The 19,171-nt window shown below is 49.5% G+C and overlaps 2 protein-coding genes across 6 annotated transcripts in view; both read right to left on the minus strand.

Annotated features, from left to right (window-relative positions):
- TULP3 (tubby like protein 3) overlaps positions 1 to 7,523 on the minus strand; it is a 30,261-nt gene extending 22,738 nt beyond the window's left edge. For 2 of the 4 annotated variants that reach the window (XM_018048632.1, XM_018048629.1), the window contains exon 1: positions 7,411 to 7,523. In XM_018048632.1, the coding sequence (XP_017904121.1) occupies positions 7,411 to 7,451 (41 nt within the window). In that variant the 5' untranslated portion in view covers positions 7,452 to 7,523. Of the gene's footprint in view, positions 1 to 5,810; positions 5,838 to 5,945; positions 7,390 to 7,410 lie in introns of those variants that run through there. The other 2 variants (XM_018048630.1, XM_018048631.1) reach the window with 2 other exon arrangements.
- Positions 8,495 to 18,108, minus strand: RHNO1 (RAD9-HUS1-RAD1 interacting nuclear orphan 1). Of its 2 annotated transcripts, none has more exons than XM_018048634.1 (3): positions 18,068 to 18,108; positions 11,311 to 11,565; positions 8,495 to 9,729 (listed from the first exon to the last, which is right to left on the minus strand). In XM_018048634.1, the coding sequence occupies exons 2-3, from the start codon at positions 11,479 to 11,481 to the stop codon at positions 9,175 to 9,177; spliced, it is 726 nt and encodes a 241-aa protein (XP_017904123.1). In that variant the 5' UTR covers positions 11,482 to 11,565; positions 18,068 to 18,108; the 3' UTR covers positions 8,495 to 9,174. The 2 variants fall into 2 exon arrangements, with proteins under 2 accessions (XP_017904123.1, XP_017904124.1); XM_018048635.1 differs by having other exon boundaries at positions 17,984 to 18,069.

The following is a 19,171-nucleotide window of genomic DNA, read 5'->3' on the forward strand; positions in this document are numbered from 1 at the left end:
TGGGCTGCCGTCTATGGGGTCACACAGAGCGGACACGACTGAAGCGACTTAGCAGCAGCAGCAGTACTTTGCTAAGATGTCTGATTTCTTCAACCTTGCTCTAAAAATAATCTGAATGTAATCAGTAGCAGCTGTTACCAGTTACGTGCATAAACGGCATCCAGAAATATCTGGAATGGATATTTTAATAGTAAGGGAGAAAAAGAAGAGAAGAGATTAGAAGTCAAAAGCCCAGTTTTATGTCTAGACTTCACTTCTGACCACCTCATTTACCTGTCACACAACTTGGCTGTATCACACCTTTTCTGAGTCTTAATCTCCCCACCTATAACATGAAGACAGTGTCAGAAGCCCTGATTTCTGTAGAGCTCTGAAGCTCAGAAGACATCACATACGTGAAAGCTCTCTGTACTCTGCAAGGATACGCAAATGTAAGCCATCATCATGGATTCATTTATCTCGACAGATCTTCCCTCTCGGAAAGCACAGCTTATCAGCCTTCTTCAGTCAAAACATCTCCCTCTGCCTTGCCTCTGGTTTAAATAAGTATCAAATTGTCATAACAAAATTACACTGAATTTCAAAAGGAAAACAAATCAATCCTCTATAAACTTGCTTCATTCTAAAACTAAAAATCAGACGCAAACCATAAATTTATTGACTTTTTTTCTAGCAAATCTAAGAACCAATGATTTATTTTTCAAGAGGCTTGTTTGAAAAATAATTTTCTTCCTACAAGCCTTAATTCTATATGTTAATTATCACACAGAAAAAAAGCTTGAAGCAACCATAGCTCATATTCTAAAAATATACCTTGCCCATGATCAAAGTAGGTATCAGTGTTTAGACTATCGTCAGTTCAGTCACTCACTCGTGTCCGACTCTTTGCAACCCCATGAATCGCAGCACTCCAGGCCTCCCTGTCCATCACCACCTCCCGGTGTTCACCCAAACTCCTGTGCATGGAGTCCTTGCTGTGTCATCCCCTTCTCCTCCAGGCCCCAATCCCTCCCAGCATCAGGGTCTTTTCCAATGAGTCAACTCTTCGCATGAGGTGGCCAAAGTATTGGAGTTTCAGCCTCAGCATCAGTCCTTCCAATGAACACTCAGGACTGATCTCCTTTAGGATGGACTAGTTAGATCTCCTTGTAATCCAAGGGACTCTCAAGTCTTCTCCAACTCCACAGTTCAAAAGCATCAATTCTTCAGTGCTCAGCTTTCTTCACAGTCCAACTCTCACATCCATACATGACCACAGGAAAAACCATAGCCTTGACTAGACGGACCTTTCTTGGCAAAGTACTATCTCTGCATTTTAATATGCTATCTATTGGTCATAACTTTCCTTCCAAAGAATAAGCATCTTTTAATTTCATGGCTGCAGTCACCATCTGCAGTGATTTGGGAGCCCCCAAAATTAAAGTCTGACACTGTTTTCACTGTTTCCCCATCTATTTCCCATGAAGTGATGGGACCAGACGCCATGATCTTCGTTTTCTGAATGTTGAGCTTTAAGCCAACTTTTTCACTCTCCTCTTTCTCTTCCATCAAGAGGCTTTTTAGTTCCTCTTCACTTTCTGCCATAAGAGTAGTGTCATCTGCATATCTGAGGTTATTGATATTTCTCCCAGCAATCCTGATTCCAGCTTGTGCTTCTTCCAGCCCAGCATTTCTCATGATGTACTCTGCATAGAAGTTAAATAAGCAGGGTGACAATATACAGCCTTGACGTACTCCTTTTCCTATTTGGAACCAGTCTGTTCTTCCATGTCCGGTTCCAACTGTTGCTCCCTGAACTGCATATAGGTTTCTCAAGAGGCAGGTCAGGTGGTCTGGTATTCCCATCTCTTTCAGAATTTTCCAGTTTATTGTGATCCACAGAGTCAAAGGCTTTGGCATAGTCAATAAAGCAGAAATAGATGTTTTTCTGGAACTCTCTAGGTTTTTCGATGATCCAGCAGATGTTGGCAATTTGATCTCTGGTTCCTCTGCCTTTTCTAAAACTAGCTTGAACATCTGGAAGTTCACGGTTCTCATAGTGCTGAAGCCTGGCTTGGAGAATTTTGAGCATTATTTTACTAGCGTGTGAGATGAGTGCAATTGTGCGGTAGTTTGAGCATTCTTTGGCATTGCCTTTCTTTGGGATTGGAATGAAAACTGACCTTTTCCAGTCCTGTGGCTACTGCTGAGTTTTCCAAATTTGCTGACATACTGAGTGCAGCACTTGGACAGCATCATCTTTCAGGATTTGAAATAGCTCAACTGGGATTCCATCACCTCCACTAGCTTTGTTCATAGTGATGCTTTCTAAGGCCCACTTGACTTCACATTCCAGGATGTCTGGCTTTAGGTGAATGATCACACCATCGTGATTATCTGGGTCGTGAAGATCTTTTTTGTACAGTTCTTCTGTGTATTCTTGCCATCTCTTCTTAATATCTTCTGCTTCTGTTAGGTCCATACCATTTCTGTCCTTTATCGAGCCCATCTTTGCATGAAATGTTCCCTTCAATGAAACTAAGCAATGCCGTGTGGGGCCACCCAAGACAGGCGGGTCATGGGGGGAATATGGTCCACTGGAGAAGGGAATGGTAAACCACTTCAGTATTCTTGCCTTGAGAACCCCATTAACAGTATGAAAAGGCAAAATGATAGGATACTGAAAGAGGAACTCCCCAGGTCGGGAGGTGCCCAATATGCTACAGGAGATCAGTGGAGAAATAACTCCAGAAAGAATGAAGGGAAGGAGCCAAAGCAGAAACAATACCCAGTTGTGGATGTGACTGGTGATAGAAGCAAGGTCCAATGCTGTAAAGAGCAATATTGCATAGGAACCTGGAATGTTAGGTCCATGAATCAAGGCAAATTGGAAGTGGTCAAACAGGAGATGGCAAGAGTGAACATCGACATTCTAGGAATCAGCAAACTAAAATGGACTGGAATGGGTGAATTTAAATCAGATGACCATTATATCTACTACTGTGGGCAGAAATCCCTTAGAAGAAATGGAGTAGCCGTCACGGTCAACAAAAGAGTCCAAAATGCAGTACTTGGATGCAATCTCAAAAACGACAGAATGATCTCTGTTCGTTTCCAAGGCAAACCATTCAATATCACAGTAATCCAAGTCTATGCCCCAACCAGTAACGCTGAAGAAGTTGAAGTTGAACGGTTCTATGAAGACCTACAAGACCTTCTAGAACTAACACCCAAAAAAGATGCCCTTTTCATTATAGGGGACTGGAATGCAAAAGTAGGAAGTCAAGAAACACCTGGAGTAACAGGCAAATTTGGCCTTGGAATATGGAATGAAGCAGGGCAAAGGCTAATAGAGTTTTGCCAAGAGAACGCACTGGTCATAGCAAACACCCTCTTCCAACAACACAAGAGAAGACTCTACACATGGACATCACCAGATGGTCAACACCTAAATCAGACTGATTATATTCTTTGCAGCCAAAGATGGAGAAGCTCTACAACAGTCAGCAAAAACCAGACCGGGAGCTGACTGTGGCTCAGATCATGAACTCCTTATTGCCAAATTTAGACTTAAATTGAAGAAAGTAGGGAAAACCACTAGACCATTCAGGTATGACCTAAATCAAATCCCTTATGACTATACAGTGGAAGTGAGAAATAGATTTAAGGGACTAGATCTGATAGACAGAGTGCCTGATGGAGGTTCGTGACACTGTACAGGAGACAGGGATCAAAACCATCCCCATGGAAAAGAAATGCAAAAAAGCAAAATGGCTGTCTGAGGAGGCCTTACAAATAGCTTTGAAAAGAAAAGAAGTGAAAAGCAAAGGAGAAAAGTAAAGATATTCCCATTTGAATGCAGAGTTCCAAAGAATAACAAGGAAAGATAAAATAGCCTTCCTCAGCAATCAATGCAAAGAAACAGAGGAAAACAACAGGATAGGAAAGACTAGAAATTTTTCAAGAAAATTAGATTATCGTATCCCACCCTAAAACTAAAATCATCACATTTTAAGAACAGTAAATGAGGGACTTCCTTGGTGATCCAGTGGTTAAGACGGTGCTTCCAACGAAGGGGGCATGGGTTCAATCACTGGTCAGGGAACTAAGATCCCATATTCTGCGTGGTTCAACCAAAAATTAGAAAAAAAGAAAATTTAAGTAGCAGGAAAAAAAAATCCAAACTTTTAAAAGTAGCACAAACAAATAAAAAAATCCAACATGCCATAAATTCAAGACGGTATTTTTCAATGTATGGGTCACAGAATGATCCCTGGATATTTGTTAAGAGCTAACATTCCTGTGCCTCAGCTGAGTTCTATCAAATCAGAATCACGGAAATCAGCACTGTGACAAGCAACGTGAAAATTCGAACATACTCACTTGTTTACAAAAATAAATACATAAATAAAGAACAGGAAAGGAAAAGATGAGATTATTTAACATACAGAAAATCTTTAGAAGATCCCCCTAAGAAACCTACCAATGAGCAAACTGAGTGACATCAGAGACAACAAGACGACATACTTTTCAGCAAATGTAGTTTTGTACCTTTCGAAATTTGTTATTGAAATGTTATTTTATTAATTCGGTATAAATCATTAAGGGAATCCGAAGAAACCCTGTTATTCCAGAGGAGAAAACTGAAGCCAGACAAGTAACTGAGGGGCTCCAGGTGGCACTGAGAGGCAGTGAGGAAGCTGGGACTGGGGCTCAGGAACCCAGTGGGAGCCTCCAGCACTTGCCCCACCTCAGTGCCTGGCGGTAAAGCAGAAAGGACCCCCTGATAAACACTAGGGCACTACTCTCATCACCTTCAGAACAGGGGTCTCCCAGAGGTCCGGTGCCCCCTATGATACAATCCCTTTATTCCAGAGACCCTTCCTGCTAACCATGAGTGCTGTCACAGCAGTCCTAAGGCAAATGGTCAGCGATGACAAGCCTCATTATCAGGACTCATGACAAGTACTAAGAGTTAATAAAGACAGCATATCCACCAGCATGTGGACAGGGTGTCTCTTCTCAAGCATCAGTGGAGTCAAGCTTTAACCAGGCCAGGACAATGCTGTAGGCCTTACTAACCACAAGAACGTCTGGCGAGGCAGCACAGACTTAAAGCATCTTCCTAAGGAACCGAGCATCTTCCAAAGGAACTGGCTCAGAGGAAATAAAGGAAAGCAGACCAAAGAAGTCTCAGTTTGAAAGAAGCCTTAGCAATTTCACTGTTAACTGTACTCAACATACCTAAGGGAATTATCAAGGCCCCTTCCAGGCCTCAGACCCAGGTTCAATCCCTGGGTGAGAGAGATCCCCTGGAGAAGGGAATTGTGACCCACTCCAGTATTCTTGCCTGGGAAATCCCATGGACAGAGGAGCCTGGGGTCGCAAAGAGTTGGACGTCACTGAGAAACACACACACACACACATATCCAGTCCTCAAATCCTCTAATACGGAGAAGGCAGGCAGCTTCCACTCTTTCTCTGAGCAACTCAAGCATGCTTTCCCTCTTGGTAAGAAGAGATGTTAACTTTTTCTTTCAGTGGGCACAAAGGCAGGGGAATCAGCACAGTTTACACAGGAAAGAATAAGAGAAGCTGGACATGAAAATTATTCCAAAGAAAGTCTGAGTCTCTTTGCTTGGAAAGGAAATGTATTACAGGGGTTATTCTTGCTTTCCTAGGTCTCTATGAAGTCTTCATATTCGGAGAAATACATGCATGAGCGATGTCAGTCAGTAGGCTTTTACTATAGCTCTTGATAATGCCCAAATACACTGTAGTCTTGCATTAGTTAATCTAAGTATATTCAAGCACTGGGTAAGTCTGTTTACCAACAATTAGCTCATCCGATGAAACACCTGAAAAAGAGAGAAAGTGAAAGAGGATAACAAGCCTGGCCCAGACATAACCCCCAGCCACCACTACTGGCTGCATTTCTGAAGAAAAACCATGGCATATGGACAAACCAGAGACTAGGACTTCCGTAGTCAGCTCTGGGTCACCAGGTCACATCACGCGGAGCAGCCTCTCCCACCATATCTTCAGTCCTGGATCAGGAGCACAAAGCCAGGGAGGCTCAGGTTCCAGCGCTGGCCAAGCACTGCTGTCATCTCCAGGGGAATCTATAGCACAAGCGCCTAGCTCAGCCAAGGAGCTGAGAGTGCTGCTTCAAATTCCATCTCCAGTTTCCACTAAACAGTTCAGATACAGGAAAAATGTTCAGCGTATTTGCTCATAATTTTTCTACTTTGTTGAAAATAACTCTGGGGAAACGGTCTCATCACTCAAAAGAAGAAAAAGAAAAAAAAAGAGTCAGATGAGACTTTAAAAAGTCAGATCCTTCACACTGAAAAGTACTCATACCAAAAACTCTATCCATGTATCTCATCAAAAACATCCAAAACATACAACGTGAAGCCAAAAAAAGCAAGAGGCTTTCATTCCACTCCCCTCTCGGCAACAAGTCAGATAACCAATGACAGAACATAGGGCAGGAGAAACATTTGGTGACTCACACATTCCTCTTCGAAGTCAATTTTCAGATTAAAGAGCTGGTTTCTCTGGGAAGACAGAGAGGGACTAACTTGACAATTATCCCTTGAAACTTCAGGTCCAAAGAATTAAAAACCGTTTTGCCTCTTGGTCTCTCAAAGTCAATTCCATTTCTTTTTCCCCCAAATCATGAGTCACACCAAACATCTGGTAGCCGGGAAATTTACTGCCTTAAATCCATTCACTTAAGATTGACCGGATAGCCACGGCAGAGCGAGCACCACCCGAATTCAACGGATGATGCTGAATTTTAACTGGATCTCCTCCTTGGGCGTCCATATTTATACTTGTAAATGTCGGTTCTTCTCTCGACTTAAGAAAGCAAAAAGCAGTGAACCAACTTCACAGAGCGCTGCTCTCACGTAAATAAAACCCGATGAAACAGAAAAACGGGTGTTGTCGGCGCCAACGCCTCTCGGGAGACCAGCTTTTGGGCGGTTTCAGCTGCTGACCCAGGGCAGGGTCGGCCCGGCTCCGGACGCACGCCGGGTGGTACCGGGCAGCAGGCGGGCGCGGGCCCAGGCGAAGCCGTGATTCCACCCCGCCTGTCCACTAGTCCGCCGGCGGGCCCCGGCCGAAACGCCTGGCCCGGCCTGCGCTGACTGCCCGGAGAGCCCGCCCTGGACCGGGATGCCGCCGCCCCCACAACTGCTGGCCCCCGGAGCCACCCGGCACCCCCGGCCCAGGCCGAGCACCCCCTGACTGACGCGTTCTGACGAGGCCGGACCGACCCCGCGGGTCCCGGCGCGACTGGACACGAGCTGGCCCTCGGCGTGGGGGCCCCGCGCCCCCCGGCCCAGCCGCGCCCGCCTCCCCTCGGCGTCCAGCCCAGACCTCTACGGCCCTCTTGGGTCTCCGCCCGCCGCCATCGCTCCTGACCTGTCCCCGCGGGGGCCCGGGCGGCGGAGCGACGACTCCATCCTGCCGCACCGCGAGCGCCGACCGCTTCCACACCCGCGGCAGCTCCTGGCCAGCCTGGCGCAGCCGCCCCGCCCCGCAACCGCACCCCGCATTGTCACCACCGCCCATTGGTCCGCGCGCACGCCGCTCCGCGCCCATTGGCCAACGCACGCCCGACGCTCCGCGCCCATTGGTCCGCTCGCCCGCCGCTCCCACCGCCCCCGCGAGTGGGTTTCTAGGGGCGGCGACGCCGCGGGAGGGTTGCTAAGGGCGGGTTGCTACGCGCCGCTGGGTGGGAGCCGAGGTCCACACCCTAGTTGCGGCTGGGCTTCCCCGCTGCCCGCGCTCCCCTGCAGCCAGCCCCGCGGCGGTCAGTACTCAGAGACCACCCAGGGCGCTTCCTGGGGGGCCGCCCTTCCGATCCCGAGACATTCCCGGAACCACACTTGCCAACCCAGCAGTCCTTCCCAACGATGAGCGGCCGCGCCCCCTACCCGCAGGACGCCTTCTGCCTGCCCTAGTCCTGCCCAGACTTTTAGGACGTCCACGAACTTGCCCTGCACGCTTGCCTGACGGTCTTTTCCATCTCCCGCCCTTGACTGCCTGCCGCCGTCTTCTAACGTCTGTATCTCGTAATGAGATCCGCTGTCGGATCCAGTAAATCTTGTCCCCAACTTATTCGCAGTTTTACGGTCCCTACAGAACATCCTGTCAAAACTCATCGCATGTTGACTTTGCGGCGTTCGATTCGGAAGCTAGTGTGGCGTCCACGTTTTGAGTTTTTAAAACGCAGAAAATGTGGCACAAGCTAGGAGAGCCGAGGTCTGTGCTCGCCGGCCAGCCTCCACTCACTGTGTGACCCTAAACCCGGTTCATTATCTGTGCTTCAAATCCCCACATTGAAAATAATCCCTGCTTGTCTTGGTCTGGCTGGACCTGACAGACTACGTTCTGAAGGCCGAGGCGATGGAGTTAAATGAGAAGATACTTGTATGGGTGGGAGGAAAAGTAAGATATTTTCTTGACTGGACAGTCCCTCTGCATTAATTACAGTAAGAAGTAGTATTTGAAAAGATTACAGATTTATTTACATACACTTTAAACAGGACAAGAAATCATTTCCCCATCCTAGTTAATATTTATAGGTTATTTCAACTGGAAACAAAAAAATCAAAACATAGCAACCCTAGGTAACTTAATCATGTCCCCTTTATCTCCCCAGCAACCCCCCTTCACCATATTTATTACATGTTTGCTGCTCTCTCTTCACTCTGCCCTCTCAGATGAGCCAAGACTGCAGGGACAGCAGCTCAACTAGGAAAAGTCACAGTCTGCTCCAAGTTTTTCCATGTACCGGGTCAAAAAGGAAGCAGTCACCGAGCTGGTCCTCAAACATGTGGACTGAATTACTTTGAATGAGGTGACTAAAAGAATGAATAGATAATGGCTAAAGGGAACCATTAAGAATGACCATTTATGGGGGGAGGGGGAGGCAGTATTGCTGCATTAGTGTAGGTCAGAAGCAGGGTTCTCTAAAAACTCTGCAGCCATTTATTTACAGACATTCTAAAGTTATATTTAAAATTTGTTAAACAGTTAATACACTAAAAATATGAAGTCAACTGTTTACGATACTAAAAACTGTTTATGACATAAGATATTTTAAAAAGCAAATCTGGGAATTCAATTCCCTTTTGACTCCAGTGATCAATTTCTTGAGACCACAGATGTCTGGGACACCAGTCAGTCTTTCACGAGGAACTGGCTTCTGTTCAGCTTTCCCCTCTCCCTGAGGTACGCGAAGAGGTGTCGTCGCCTCCTCCACGTGACCTTTATCCCGTACTTCTCCTCTGGGGTGTCTTTAACCAGAACAGGCCCAGGCTCTGGGCTCTTCGGTGTGCTCGAGTGAAGGGAACAGCTGGGAAGGCTGTTTTCCCTCAGTTCAGAGGGAATGGGCTCTCCCTGCCCCGGGGATCCTGGGGTCTGGATGTCCGGGGGAATGAATGCACATGGGAAGTCTGGAAATGTGTGTGCCGACAGCTCCCTGCAGCTCTGGGGGCTGAGCATGGGCACTAAGGGCCTTCCGGAAATGTCCTTTTCTGGTTGACTGGGGCCATCCCCGATTGCCAGGATCCCGGGTGTGGCTGAACTGGCAAAAGACTGTGGAGTCTCAAACGTTAGACATGGAAACCTGGAGCTGGTAGATTTTCGACTTGAACGCCTTGCGTGGTCTCGATGATGATGCTTCCGGTTGCCTGGGAACCAGCTTTCTGCTGTTGTATCAAACTGAGGTGATACCTAAGGATTCCAAAAGAAAGACATAAATGTGAAGCATGCTAACTCCCAGATACAAACCTAAGGAAACTGCATCAGATGACCAGAATCCTAAATAGAGGCCCACAACAGCAATGGACTTAAAACAGCTGCCTAGGGACTTCCCTGGTGGCAGTGAATAAGAATCTGCCTGCCAACGCAGGGGACATGGGTTCGATCCCTGGTCTGAGAAGATCCCACATGCTGCAGGGAAACTAAATCCATGCACCACAACTACCAGTCCAGCTCTAGAACCCAAGAGCCACAACTGCTGAAGTTTGAGCGCCTAGAGCCCGTGCTCCACAACAAAAGCCACCACAGTGAGAAGCCTGTGCACTACAATGAAGAGCAGCCCCTACTGGCTGCAACTAGAGAAAGCCCAAGTGTAGCGGCAAATACCCAGCACGGCCAAGAAAACAACAGCTCTCTGTCTTACTGGATAACCATAGGAAGGGATGCGGGCTTTGGGCAAGTTACTCAGCCTCCCTGGCTTCATCACACCCTATGGCTGCAACACATTTAACCATCTCCCTTTCAGTCCTGAGGGTGGGCCCAGCTGTCTTCTTCACCACTGATGCCTAGCACCTAGCAGAGCGCCTGGCACCTAGAGGACCCCAGTGTAGGAAGAAAGGGCTGAAGGCAGACCAGTGAGTGAGATCAGGCATGGAGAGCAGCGAGCAGGGCCTGGCGCATGGTGAGGACTCCGGTACGCCTCTGCGTGCTCATGCCTCCTCCCACCAACAGCGCTCCAACATCTACGCTTCCTCCCCACTCCTGAAGCCAGGGGTCCGGTTCTCCCCAACACTCCTGGACCACATCTGTTAGGCGCTCTGGGGCAGAGCTCAGGCTTTTGTCTGGCTCTTCTGCTACACCACTTTCTGAAATCCTATAGCTGTGTCCTCTTCCCGGGGCTTCTAAACTGTCAAGACAGAACACATGCCATTTCTGAGAGTTTTTCTTCACTGTTTGGTCCATTAAACAGTAAACAGAGGGACTTTCTTGGCAGTCCATCAGTTGGGACTCTCCATTTCCAATGCGGGAGGTGTGCATTCCAGCCCTGGTTGGGGAGTTAAGATCTCACAGGCCTTCTGGCCAGAAAGAACCAAAGCGTAAAACAGAAAAAATGTTCTAACAAATTCAATAAAGACTTTAAAAATGGTCCACATTAAAAAAAAAAAAAATCTTAAAAAAAAAAACACCCCAAAACAGTAAATAGACTACTTAGCTAAAAATTCCACCTCTAACATGAAGCTCAGGAAACAATCTCATTTTTCATTCATTCTGCCACTTATCTGGCTTTCTCACCCGGCTTTTCTGGATACTTTTATACCGAACTCTTTCAGGGGCACTGGTGCAGAAAGACTCCAATTCCAGTCCACCCACGCCTCAGCCTGAACTTAGGCGAAAAGATACAGCAGAGAAGATGGCTGAGGACGGCGGGAGAGTGAACACTGCCTCCTTGTCGCTGAGCCCGTGAGGCTCCTAATTCTTTGGCAGCCCTGGTCACGGGGCAGAGTACGCACTCTGAGAAGCCTGGCAGAGCAGAAATCAAGGCAGGAACCCTACCCAGGAGGTGATGGTGTTGTGGTCCACAGGCTTGCTGGGCACCTGTCTAGTGTGGGTGACCACGGGAGGCTGGGGAGATTGACCGCGGTGTTTGGGGCCCTCCAGTGGTTGGTGGTGGAATAGCAGCTGGGGCTTCTGAGCAGCTTGGCGGCGCTTTTTCCTGGGAGGCATCAACGGGTGAGAGAAGAGCAGTTAGCAACTGCATGATGCTGGCTGTCGGCAGGTCCGGGGAGAGGCTCCACTTCCAACCCATGCCTGCAGAGAAGAAACAAATGCCAGGAGAAAACAACCCGGTGATTCCCCAGCTCCTCCTCACACTCTGCCAGCCATTTCTGCTAGCAGCTCGCAGCCCTACCTCAGGGGGTGGGCTGGCATACCTAGCCCAGCTTCCTACAGCTGCAACACACAGCACTTCCCACTCAACAAACACCGCCCAGTGAACACTTATCGAGCGCGGCCTAAGCACCATGCCGGTGCTGGGAGTTCAAAGATGAATACCACTTATTGCACCATCATATATGGGGTGCCAATCACTTGTACAGACACGGCCGTGCCTGTCTTCAAAGACCTGAGAGTCTAGCGGAGGGAGACAGGCAGTTACAGCAATGGGAGCCGTGCTTCCCTCCACTCCCCTCGGGGAGGCTCTCTGCGGAGGGTCACACCTGACCGAGGTACAGAAGGGCAGGAAAAGCCAAAAGACGAGGGGTGGGGGTTGGGGGCCGCTCCAGGCTGAGGAGCAGCGCACACAAAGCAGAGACGTGAAGGAGCTCGGGAACCAGGGAGCGCATGGAGCTGGACCCAGGGCAGGAGACGACAAAAGCACACAGGCTCGACGTGGCATCAGGGCCAGGTCGGAAGGCCAGCTGGACCACCTGAGTCTGGACTCTGGCCTAAGTAGTCAGGGCAGATTCTCAAGCGAACGGATATCATCACACTTGAATTTCTTTTTTCAACTTTTACCCCAGCTGATTTTGAACACAGGAAAAAAAAAAAAAACAAAGTTAATAATACGAGCTGCTATGTGCCCATCACTCAGCTCCAACAGCCATAAACCCACGACCAGTCACAACCCATCCACACCCCAGCCATTTCCCCTACCGATTTATTATTCTCAAAATATGATATTCCCAGTCATGATGTCACTCCTAGTAACACAACCCATGTAAATATTTGAAAACTATAGGTATTATACGGACTTCCCTTGTGGCTCAGCTGCTAGACAATCTGTCTGCAGTGTGGGAGACCTGAGTTCGAACCCTGGGTTGGGAAGATCCTCTGGAGAAGGGAAAGGCTACCCACTCCAGTATTCTGGCCTGGAGAATTCCATGAACTGTATAGTCCATGGAGTCACAAAGAGTCAGACACAACTGAGCGACTTTCAATTCACTTACAGGTATTATACATATTTATATACTAGGTGTATTAAATATACTTATTTATATACTATATGTATCTACATAAACTATAGTATTCATGTATCTATATCCATTCATATGTCTGTCTGTGCAAATTCCTTAGATAGTAAAGATCCAGTGTTCACATGTTCAGTTGTCTCATAGGTACCATAATTTTTTCTGTGTGTTTTTGTCTTAAGACAGATCTTAAAGCCAACAGAGGCAAGAGCAAGTGCCCTGGAAGCAGGGGGACCAGTTAGAAGGTTACTGTGTTGTCTGAGAACTGCTGGGGCCTGCACCCAGGCTGTGTCAGTAGAGATGGGAGGCTGGAGGCACAGGCAGGGTCAACAGGCCCTACCGGGTAATGAAAAGTCTGAGACGGTGTCCAGGAAATCTAATAATGGGAGGAGCCACCAGGCATCCAGGAGAGACAGTCACACAGCAGAGCCGGCGGGTTCCGTCAGACAGTCATGATCCTTCATTCAGTGCTCTGTGTCACTAGGCAGTGGAGAATCAGGTGAAGAAAAATAAGGATGAAGTCTCTACCCTCCGAAATCTAACATTTTAGGAAGAGTGCAGGTAGGAAATACATCCATTTGCTCATTCATTCATTCAACACATATTTACTGAGTGCCGACTGTGTTCTGGGCACTGTTATGGGTGCTGGAAATATATACCAGGCTACACAATTAAATCCCTGCCCTCGTGGTGCTTATATCTAGTTGGGGGAGTGATTAGAGGTGGCGAGAAAAGTAAAATTGGCATACGGGGCTGAGCTGACCTAGGCCTATTTGAGACAGGGTCATCCGGAAAGGCCTAGCTCAAAAGCCATATTTGAGCAAAGACCTGAAGGCAGAAACGAGAACAAGCGGACAAGAGAAAGAACACTGCAGACTGAAAGAACAGTAAGTGCAAAGCCTGCCAGATGGGACTGCGCCTGACGCGCTCGGGAAGCAGTAAGGGGCAGCGTGGCTAGACTGGAGAGTGGAAGGAAGTGAAGCCAGTTCACACGACATAAGGCCAAGGCAAGGTCAAGGCCTGGGCTGCATTATTCTCGGTGTGCTAGGAAGTCGCTGCAGGGTTCAGGACAGGGAAGGAGCATAGTCTGATTTATACTCTTACAAAATAGCTCTTGGTGCTTTGTAAGGAAAGGTGGGTTGGGAAGAGGAAAGTGAAAGTGAAGTTGCTCAGTCATGTCCGACTCTTCACAACCCCACAGACTGTAGCTCCTCCGTCCATGGGATTTTCCAGGCAAGAATACTGGAGTGGGTTGCCATTTCCTTCTCCAGGAGATCTTCCCAACCCAGGGATTGAACCAGGGTCTCCTGCACTGCAGGCAGACGCTTTACTGTCTGAGCCACTGAGAAGAGGGGGCATGGACAAAGGGAGCAGAGAAGCAAGTCAGAAGGCCCCCATGGGAGCCCAGTGGAGAGATGACAGTGGTGGCAACATTTCCAGTGAGCAGTGCTCCAGCCAACAGCATGCTCAGAGTCCCCAGCCTCATGGGGACACCACACTGTTTAGCAGTCCTACTGGGTCCTGATCAACTCATTTTCCCCACAAAGATCGTCTTAAAACTTTAGAACTCTTCTCCCAACCAACTGCCTTACTTCCTCCTACACAAAGAACCCAGGAGACATCAAAGGAAACACCCTCAGCTTCCAGGAAGCAGACGCGTATCTGCACCCACCTTCCTTTCTCTGCTGTAACTAGAGGCCGGTCCCTTTCGCTACAAGGGCCTCGCCCTCTGGCTGGGTTTTGGAGCCTGCCTCACTCTGTACACCTTTCTCAGGCAATCACAGGCTGACATGTCTATAACTACCTAGAAGTAGGTGAGTCCAGTATTTCTACCTTCAGCTTAGAATTCTCCACACTCAGGACCCAAATATTCCACTGCCTAGGTGACAGCAACTAGATGTCTCAAATGCAGCTCAAATTTGACGCATTTCCAACTGAATCCATGCTCATTTCCCCTGCACTCCCTCCACAAAAGTGATCATCTTCCAGGGCTTTTGCTCAGGGAACGGTTTCATCACTCATCCAGCTATGTGGCCAAAAACTCTGACATTTACCTTTCCCCTCTACCATCCAACCCAACATCAAGCCCTCTTGATTCTACCTCTTAAGCATGCCTTGAATAATACCCCTCTCTGGGCTTCCCTGGTGGTCCAACAGTTAAGACTCAATGCAGGGGGCCCAGGTTCCATCCTTGGTTGGGGAACTGGATCCCATATGCCACAACTAAGCCCTGGGGCAGCCAAATAAATAGTTCTTTTCAAAATACTAACAGAGGCAAATTTCTAAAATAAAAATACTCCTCTCTTGGGGAGGGCAGTTGAGGGGTAGGCAAAATAAATGACGGAGGTCAAGAGGTACAAACTTCCAGTTATAAAATAAATACACTGTAGGATGTAATATCGGAGAAGGCAATGGCACCACTCTCCAGTACTCTTGCCTGGAAAATCCCCTGGATGGAGAAGCCTGGTGGGCTGCAGTCCATGGGGTCGCTAAGAGTCGGACACGACTGAGCGACTTCACTTTCACTTTTCACTTTCATGCACTGGAGGACATGGCAACCCACTCCAGTGTTCTTGCCTGGAGAATCCCAGGAACGGGGGAGCCTGGTGGGCTGCCATCTATGGGGTCGCACAGGGTCGGACACGACTTAAGCAACTTAGCAGCAGCAGGATGTAATATGGGGCTTCCCAGGTGGCACCAGTGGTAAAGAACCCACTTGCCAATGCAGGGAAATGTAAGAGAGAGATGTGGGTTCAATCTCTGGGTCAGGAGGATCCCCTGGAGGAGGGCATGGCAACCGACTCCAGTATTCTTGCCTGGACAATCCCATGAACAGAGGAGACAAGTGGGCTATAGTCCATGGAGCTACAGTTCACGTACAGTCAATGGGCTATAGTTGTGTAAGAGTCAGACACGACTGAAGCGACTTAGCACACACACACAGAATGTAACATACACTGCGGTCACTATAGTCAGTATTGTATTTCAAATCTGAAAGTTGCCAAGAAAATAAACTTAAAAGTTTTCATCACAGGACTTCCCTGGTGGTCTAGTGACTTAAGACTCCACACTCCCAATGCAGGGGCCTAGGTTCGATCCCTGGTCAAGAAACTAGATCCCACATGATTCGACTAAGACCCAGCATAGCCAAATACATAATTTTTTTTTTTTTTTAAGTTCTCGTGACAAGGGAAAAGATTTTTGTCACTACGGTGACGGGTGGTAACTAGACTTACTGTGACCATTTTGCAATGTATAATAAATACCAAATCATTATGTTGTACACCTAAAACTAACATAATGTTCTACGACAATTATACTTGTGGAGGGGTGGAGCTTAGATGTGTGGGATTCAGTGATATAGCTCAGGATTAAATGTAGGATCACAATCAATGGCAATCTATTTTTGAGACTTGTTAGATGCAACTCAAAATTTGATAAAAGCATTCCTCCTGTGTGAAAAATAATACTATTACCCTACCCTTCTCTCCCTCTCTCCACCATCCTTCAGGTTCCAATAATTATGGCCTGGGGTAATGCAGTAGTCTAACTGGTCTACCCTAACCTCTGGCACCCCCTGCAGGGGAATGTTTTGGAAATGCAAAGCTGATCTCCACTCCCTCCTGTCTGAAACAATTGTTTGGGGCAAGAAGGAAACTCCTCCGTGATGGCTAAGGCCCTGTTGCTCTGGCTCCAGTGTCATCGCCCAGTCCACCCTTGTCCCTTAGCTCAAACCCCTCAGATGTCTTCTTCAGCCTTTGTGCTGCCCCTGCTTCCTCCTGTCATGTGGTCCTTCAGTTCAGTCGCTCAGTCGTGTCTGACTCTTTTCAACCCCATGAATCGCAGCACCCCAGGCCTCCCTGTCCATCACCAACTCCCGGAGTTCACTCAGATTCACGTCCATCGAGTCCGTGATGCCATCCAGCCATCTCATCCTCTGCCGTCCCCTTCTCCTCCTGCCCCCAATCCCTCCCCAGCATCAGGGTCTTTTCCAATGAGTCAACTCTTCGCATGAGGTGGCCAAAGTACTGGAGTTTCAGCTTTAGCATCATTCCTTCCAAAGAACACCCAGGGCTGATCTCCTTTAGAATGGACTGGTTGGATCTCCTTGCAGTCCAAGGGACTCTCAGGAGTCTTCTCCAACACCACAGTTCAAAAGCATCAATTCTTTGGCGCTCAGATTTCTTCACAGTCCAACCCTCCCATCCATACATGACTACTGGAAACACCATAGCCTTGACTAGACGGAAGTTTGTTGGCAAAGTAATGTCTCTGCTTTTCAATATGCTATCTAGTTTGGTCATAACTTTCCTTCCAAGAAGTAAGCGTCTTTGTACCCCCTCAATTCCCTTGTCCTGGAGTGTCTCCTTCCCTTGTTTGCATAACGGCATCCGATCTCAGACTAAGCTTTAGTTCATCAGAAATGCCTTTCTGGGTACCTCCCTGGGGGAGGCGGGGGGTGAGGTCCAGCGGCTGAGACTGCGCTCCCAATGCAGGGGGCCCGGGTGAACTAGATGCCCCAGGCTACAGCTAAGACCTGGTGCAGCCAAATAAATAAATATTTAAAAAAGAAAGAAAGAAAAGAAATGCCTCTCTCACCTAACTTAAGGCAAGATCTCCTTATTTACATACTCAGTTATCCCTGAGCTGTTATCACTTCACAGTCGTAATTCTTCATTTGCTTAAATATGCAATTCGACGGGAGCTCGTGTGAGCCCCTCTTACCTCCCTACAGACTGTAAGCTCGGGAGAAAAACCACCGCATCTCGCCCCACCACTGCATGCCAGAGCCGCCCCGCACATGGCCGACGCTCAACTAAAAACGTGCTAAATAAGAAAACAAAGTCCATTACTACAAAGAAAAGACTGCGAGGGACTGGGCGGGAGGAGATCAGAGATCCAGGATTCCAAGCGGAGGCGAAGGTCCGCGGCGTGAGCGGTCATTTTTAAGGAGGAGGGAACCAGAGCGAGGGGGTCGTAACCCCCTTCGGGCTGCTCTGGGAGCCAGGACGCTCGCTGCCCGGGAGGTCGACGGCGGACAGTACCCCCGCAGCGAGGAACCGGGGACGCGGGGAGAGCACGGGGCGGGCGGTGGGAGAGCACGGGGCGGCCGGGGGTCCCTATTGTCCCCCGAGGTCCCTCGCGTCCCGCCACCGCGGAGCCCTCCTGCGCCCTCTCCCCACGAGCCTTCGGCCCCACCCGCCGCCACTCGGCCCTGCCGCCCGGTCCGCACGCCGCTCTTCCCGTCGCACCGGCCTCACCCGCCGCCTATCGGTCCGCCCTGCCTGCCCGCGGAAGCAGACGATCCGCCCGCCCACCTCGCCGGCCCCGCGGCGCCGCCTCACCTGCCCGTCCCGCCGCCGCCGCCGCCGCCGATACGCCCGCCTCTCCCGCCCTCCCGGCCCGGAGCCCCGCCCGCCGCCGGCGTCCCGGCCGAACGCGAATACAAAGCAGGCGCTGATTGGTCACGCTCGTCACGTGACCGCAACGCTCCGCCGGCGCCAATTTCAAACAGCGGAACAAACTGAAAGCCCCAGAGCGGGACCCCACCCCCGGCCCGGGCCTGGGACACCCTCCCCCCCTCCCCTCCCCCGCCGGGATCCCGGGATTCCCCGCCCCGCAGCCGGGGTCGCGGCCCGGCCCGCAGGTCGGAGCAGCGCCGAGCCGCCCGGAGCCGGCGGTGCAGCGAGGTGAGTGGGCGGCGGGCTGGAGGCCCGGGGCCGGCGGGCGCGGAGAGCTGGCTCCGGCCGGGGGGTTGGGGGGACTGGCGACAGTGCGCCGCGCTGTTGCATCCAGCCTCCCGGCCCCCCACCACCCCCCCTCACCTCTCCCACTGAGCCCCCCTAGCCTTTCATCTGGGTCTGGGGTCCTTCTAAGCTTACTGCGCTGGTTGCCGCGGCTCGCATACTCCCCTGAGCCCAGGTGCTCTTCCTTCTAGGTAACCCAGTCTCCACTCCGCCCTGTCCCAGGACCCTCCTCCGGGTTCCGGAGACCCCCACAGCCTTGCTCTGGTCTGGATAGGGGTGAGTCCCCGGGAGCCGCTCCGGAAATCTCCGGGCTAGAAAGTGTTGGCAATGGTAGCAAGTAAGCTGGTCAGAGTAGAAGGAAAAATTAAGACGGTTTAGACCAGGAAAATATCTTTCTGGGGGGGAGGAAGAAATACTAGCATCTACTGATTTGATGGGTGGAGGGAGGAAGGGAGGGCGGAAGAGATAGGAGGTGGAAGTAAAACTGAGATTTGAAGGTAGAGGAAACCTAGATATAAAGGAAAGGGAGGCGGCAGAGTGGAGAGGGTCTGTGACCTCTAAGCAGATGGCAAATGTCAGACGAGCATGACAGTCATTTCTAGGGAAATTGCAGATATTCTAAAGAAGAGGCAGACAGTTACTCTGTCTCTCAAAGTACCTCTCAGCAGAATTTCACTACTTGGCACAATAGTAGAGTATGCC

Source organism: Capra hircus, chromosome 5 (genome assembly GCF_001704415.2).
Source record: "Capra hircus breed San Clemente chromosome 5, ASM170441v1, whole genome shotgun sequence".
In the NCBI taxonomy this organism is placed as follows: domain Eukaryota; kingdom Metazoa; phylum Chordata; class Mammalia; order Artiodactyla; family Bovidae; genus Capra; species Capra hircus.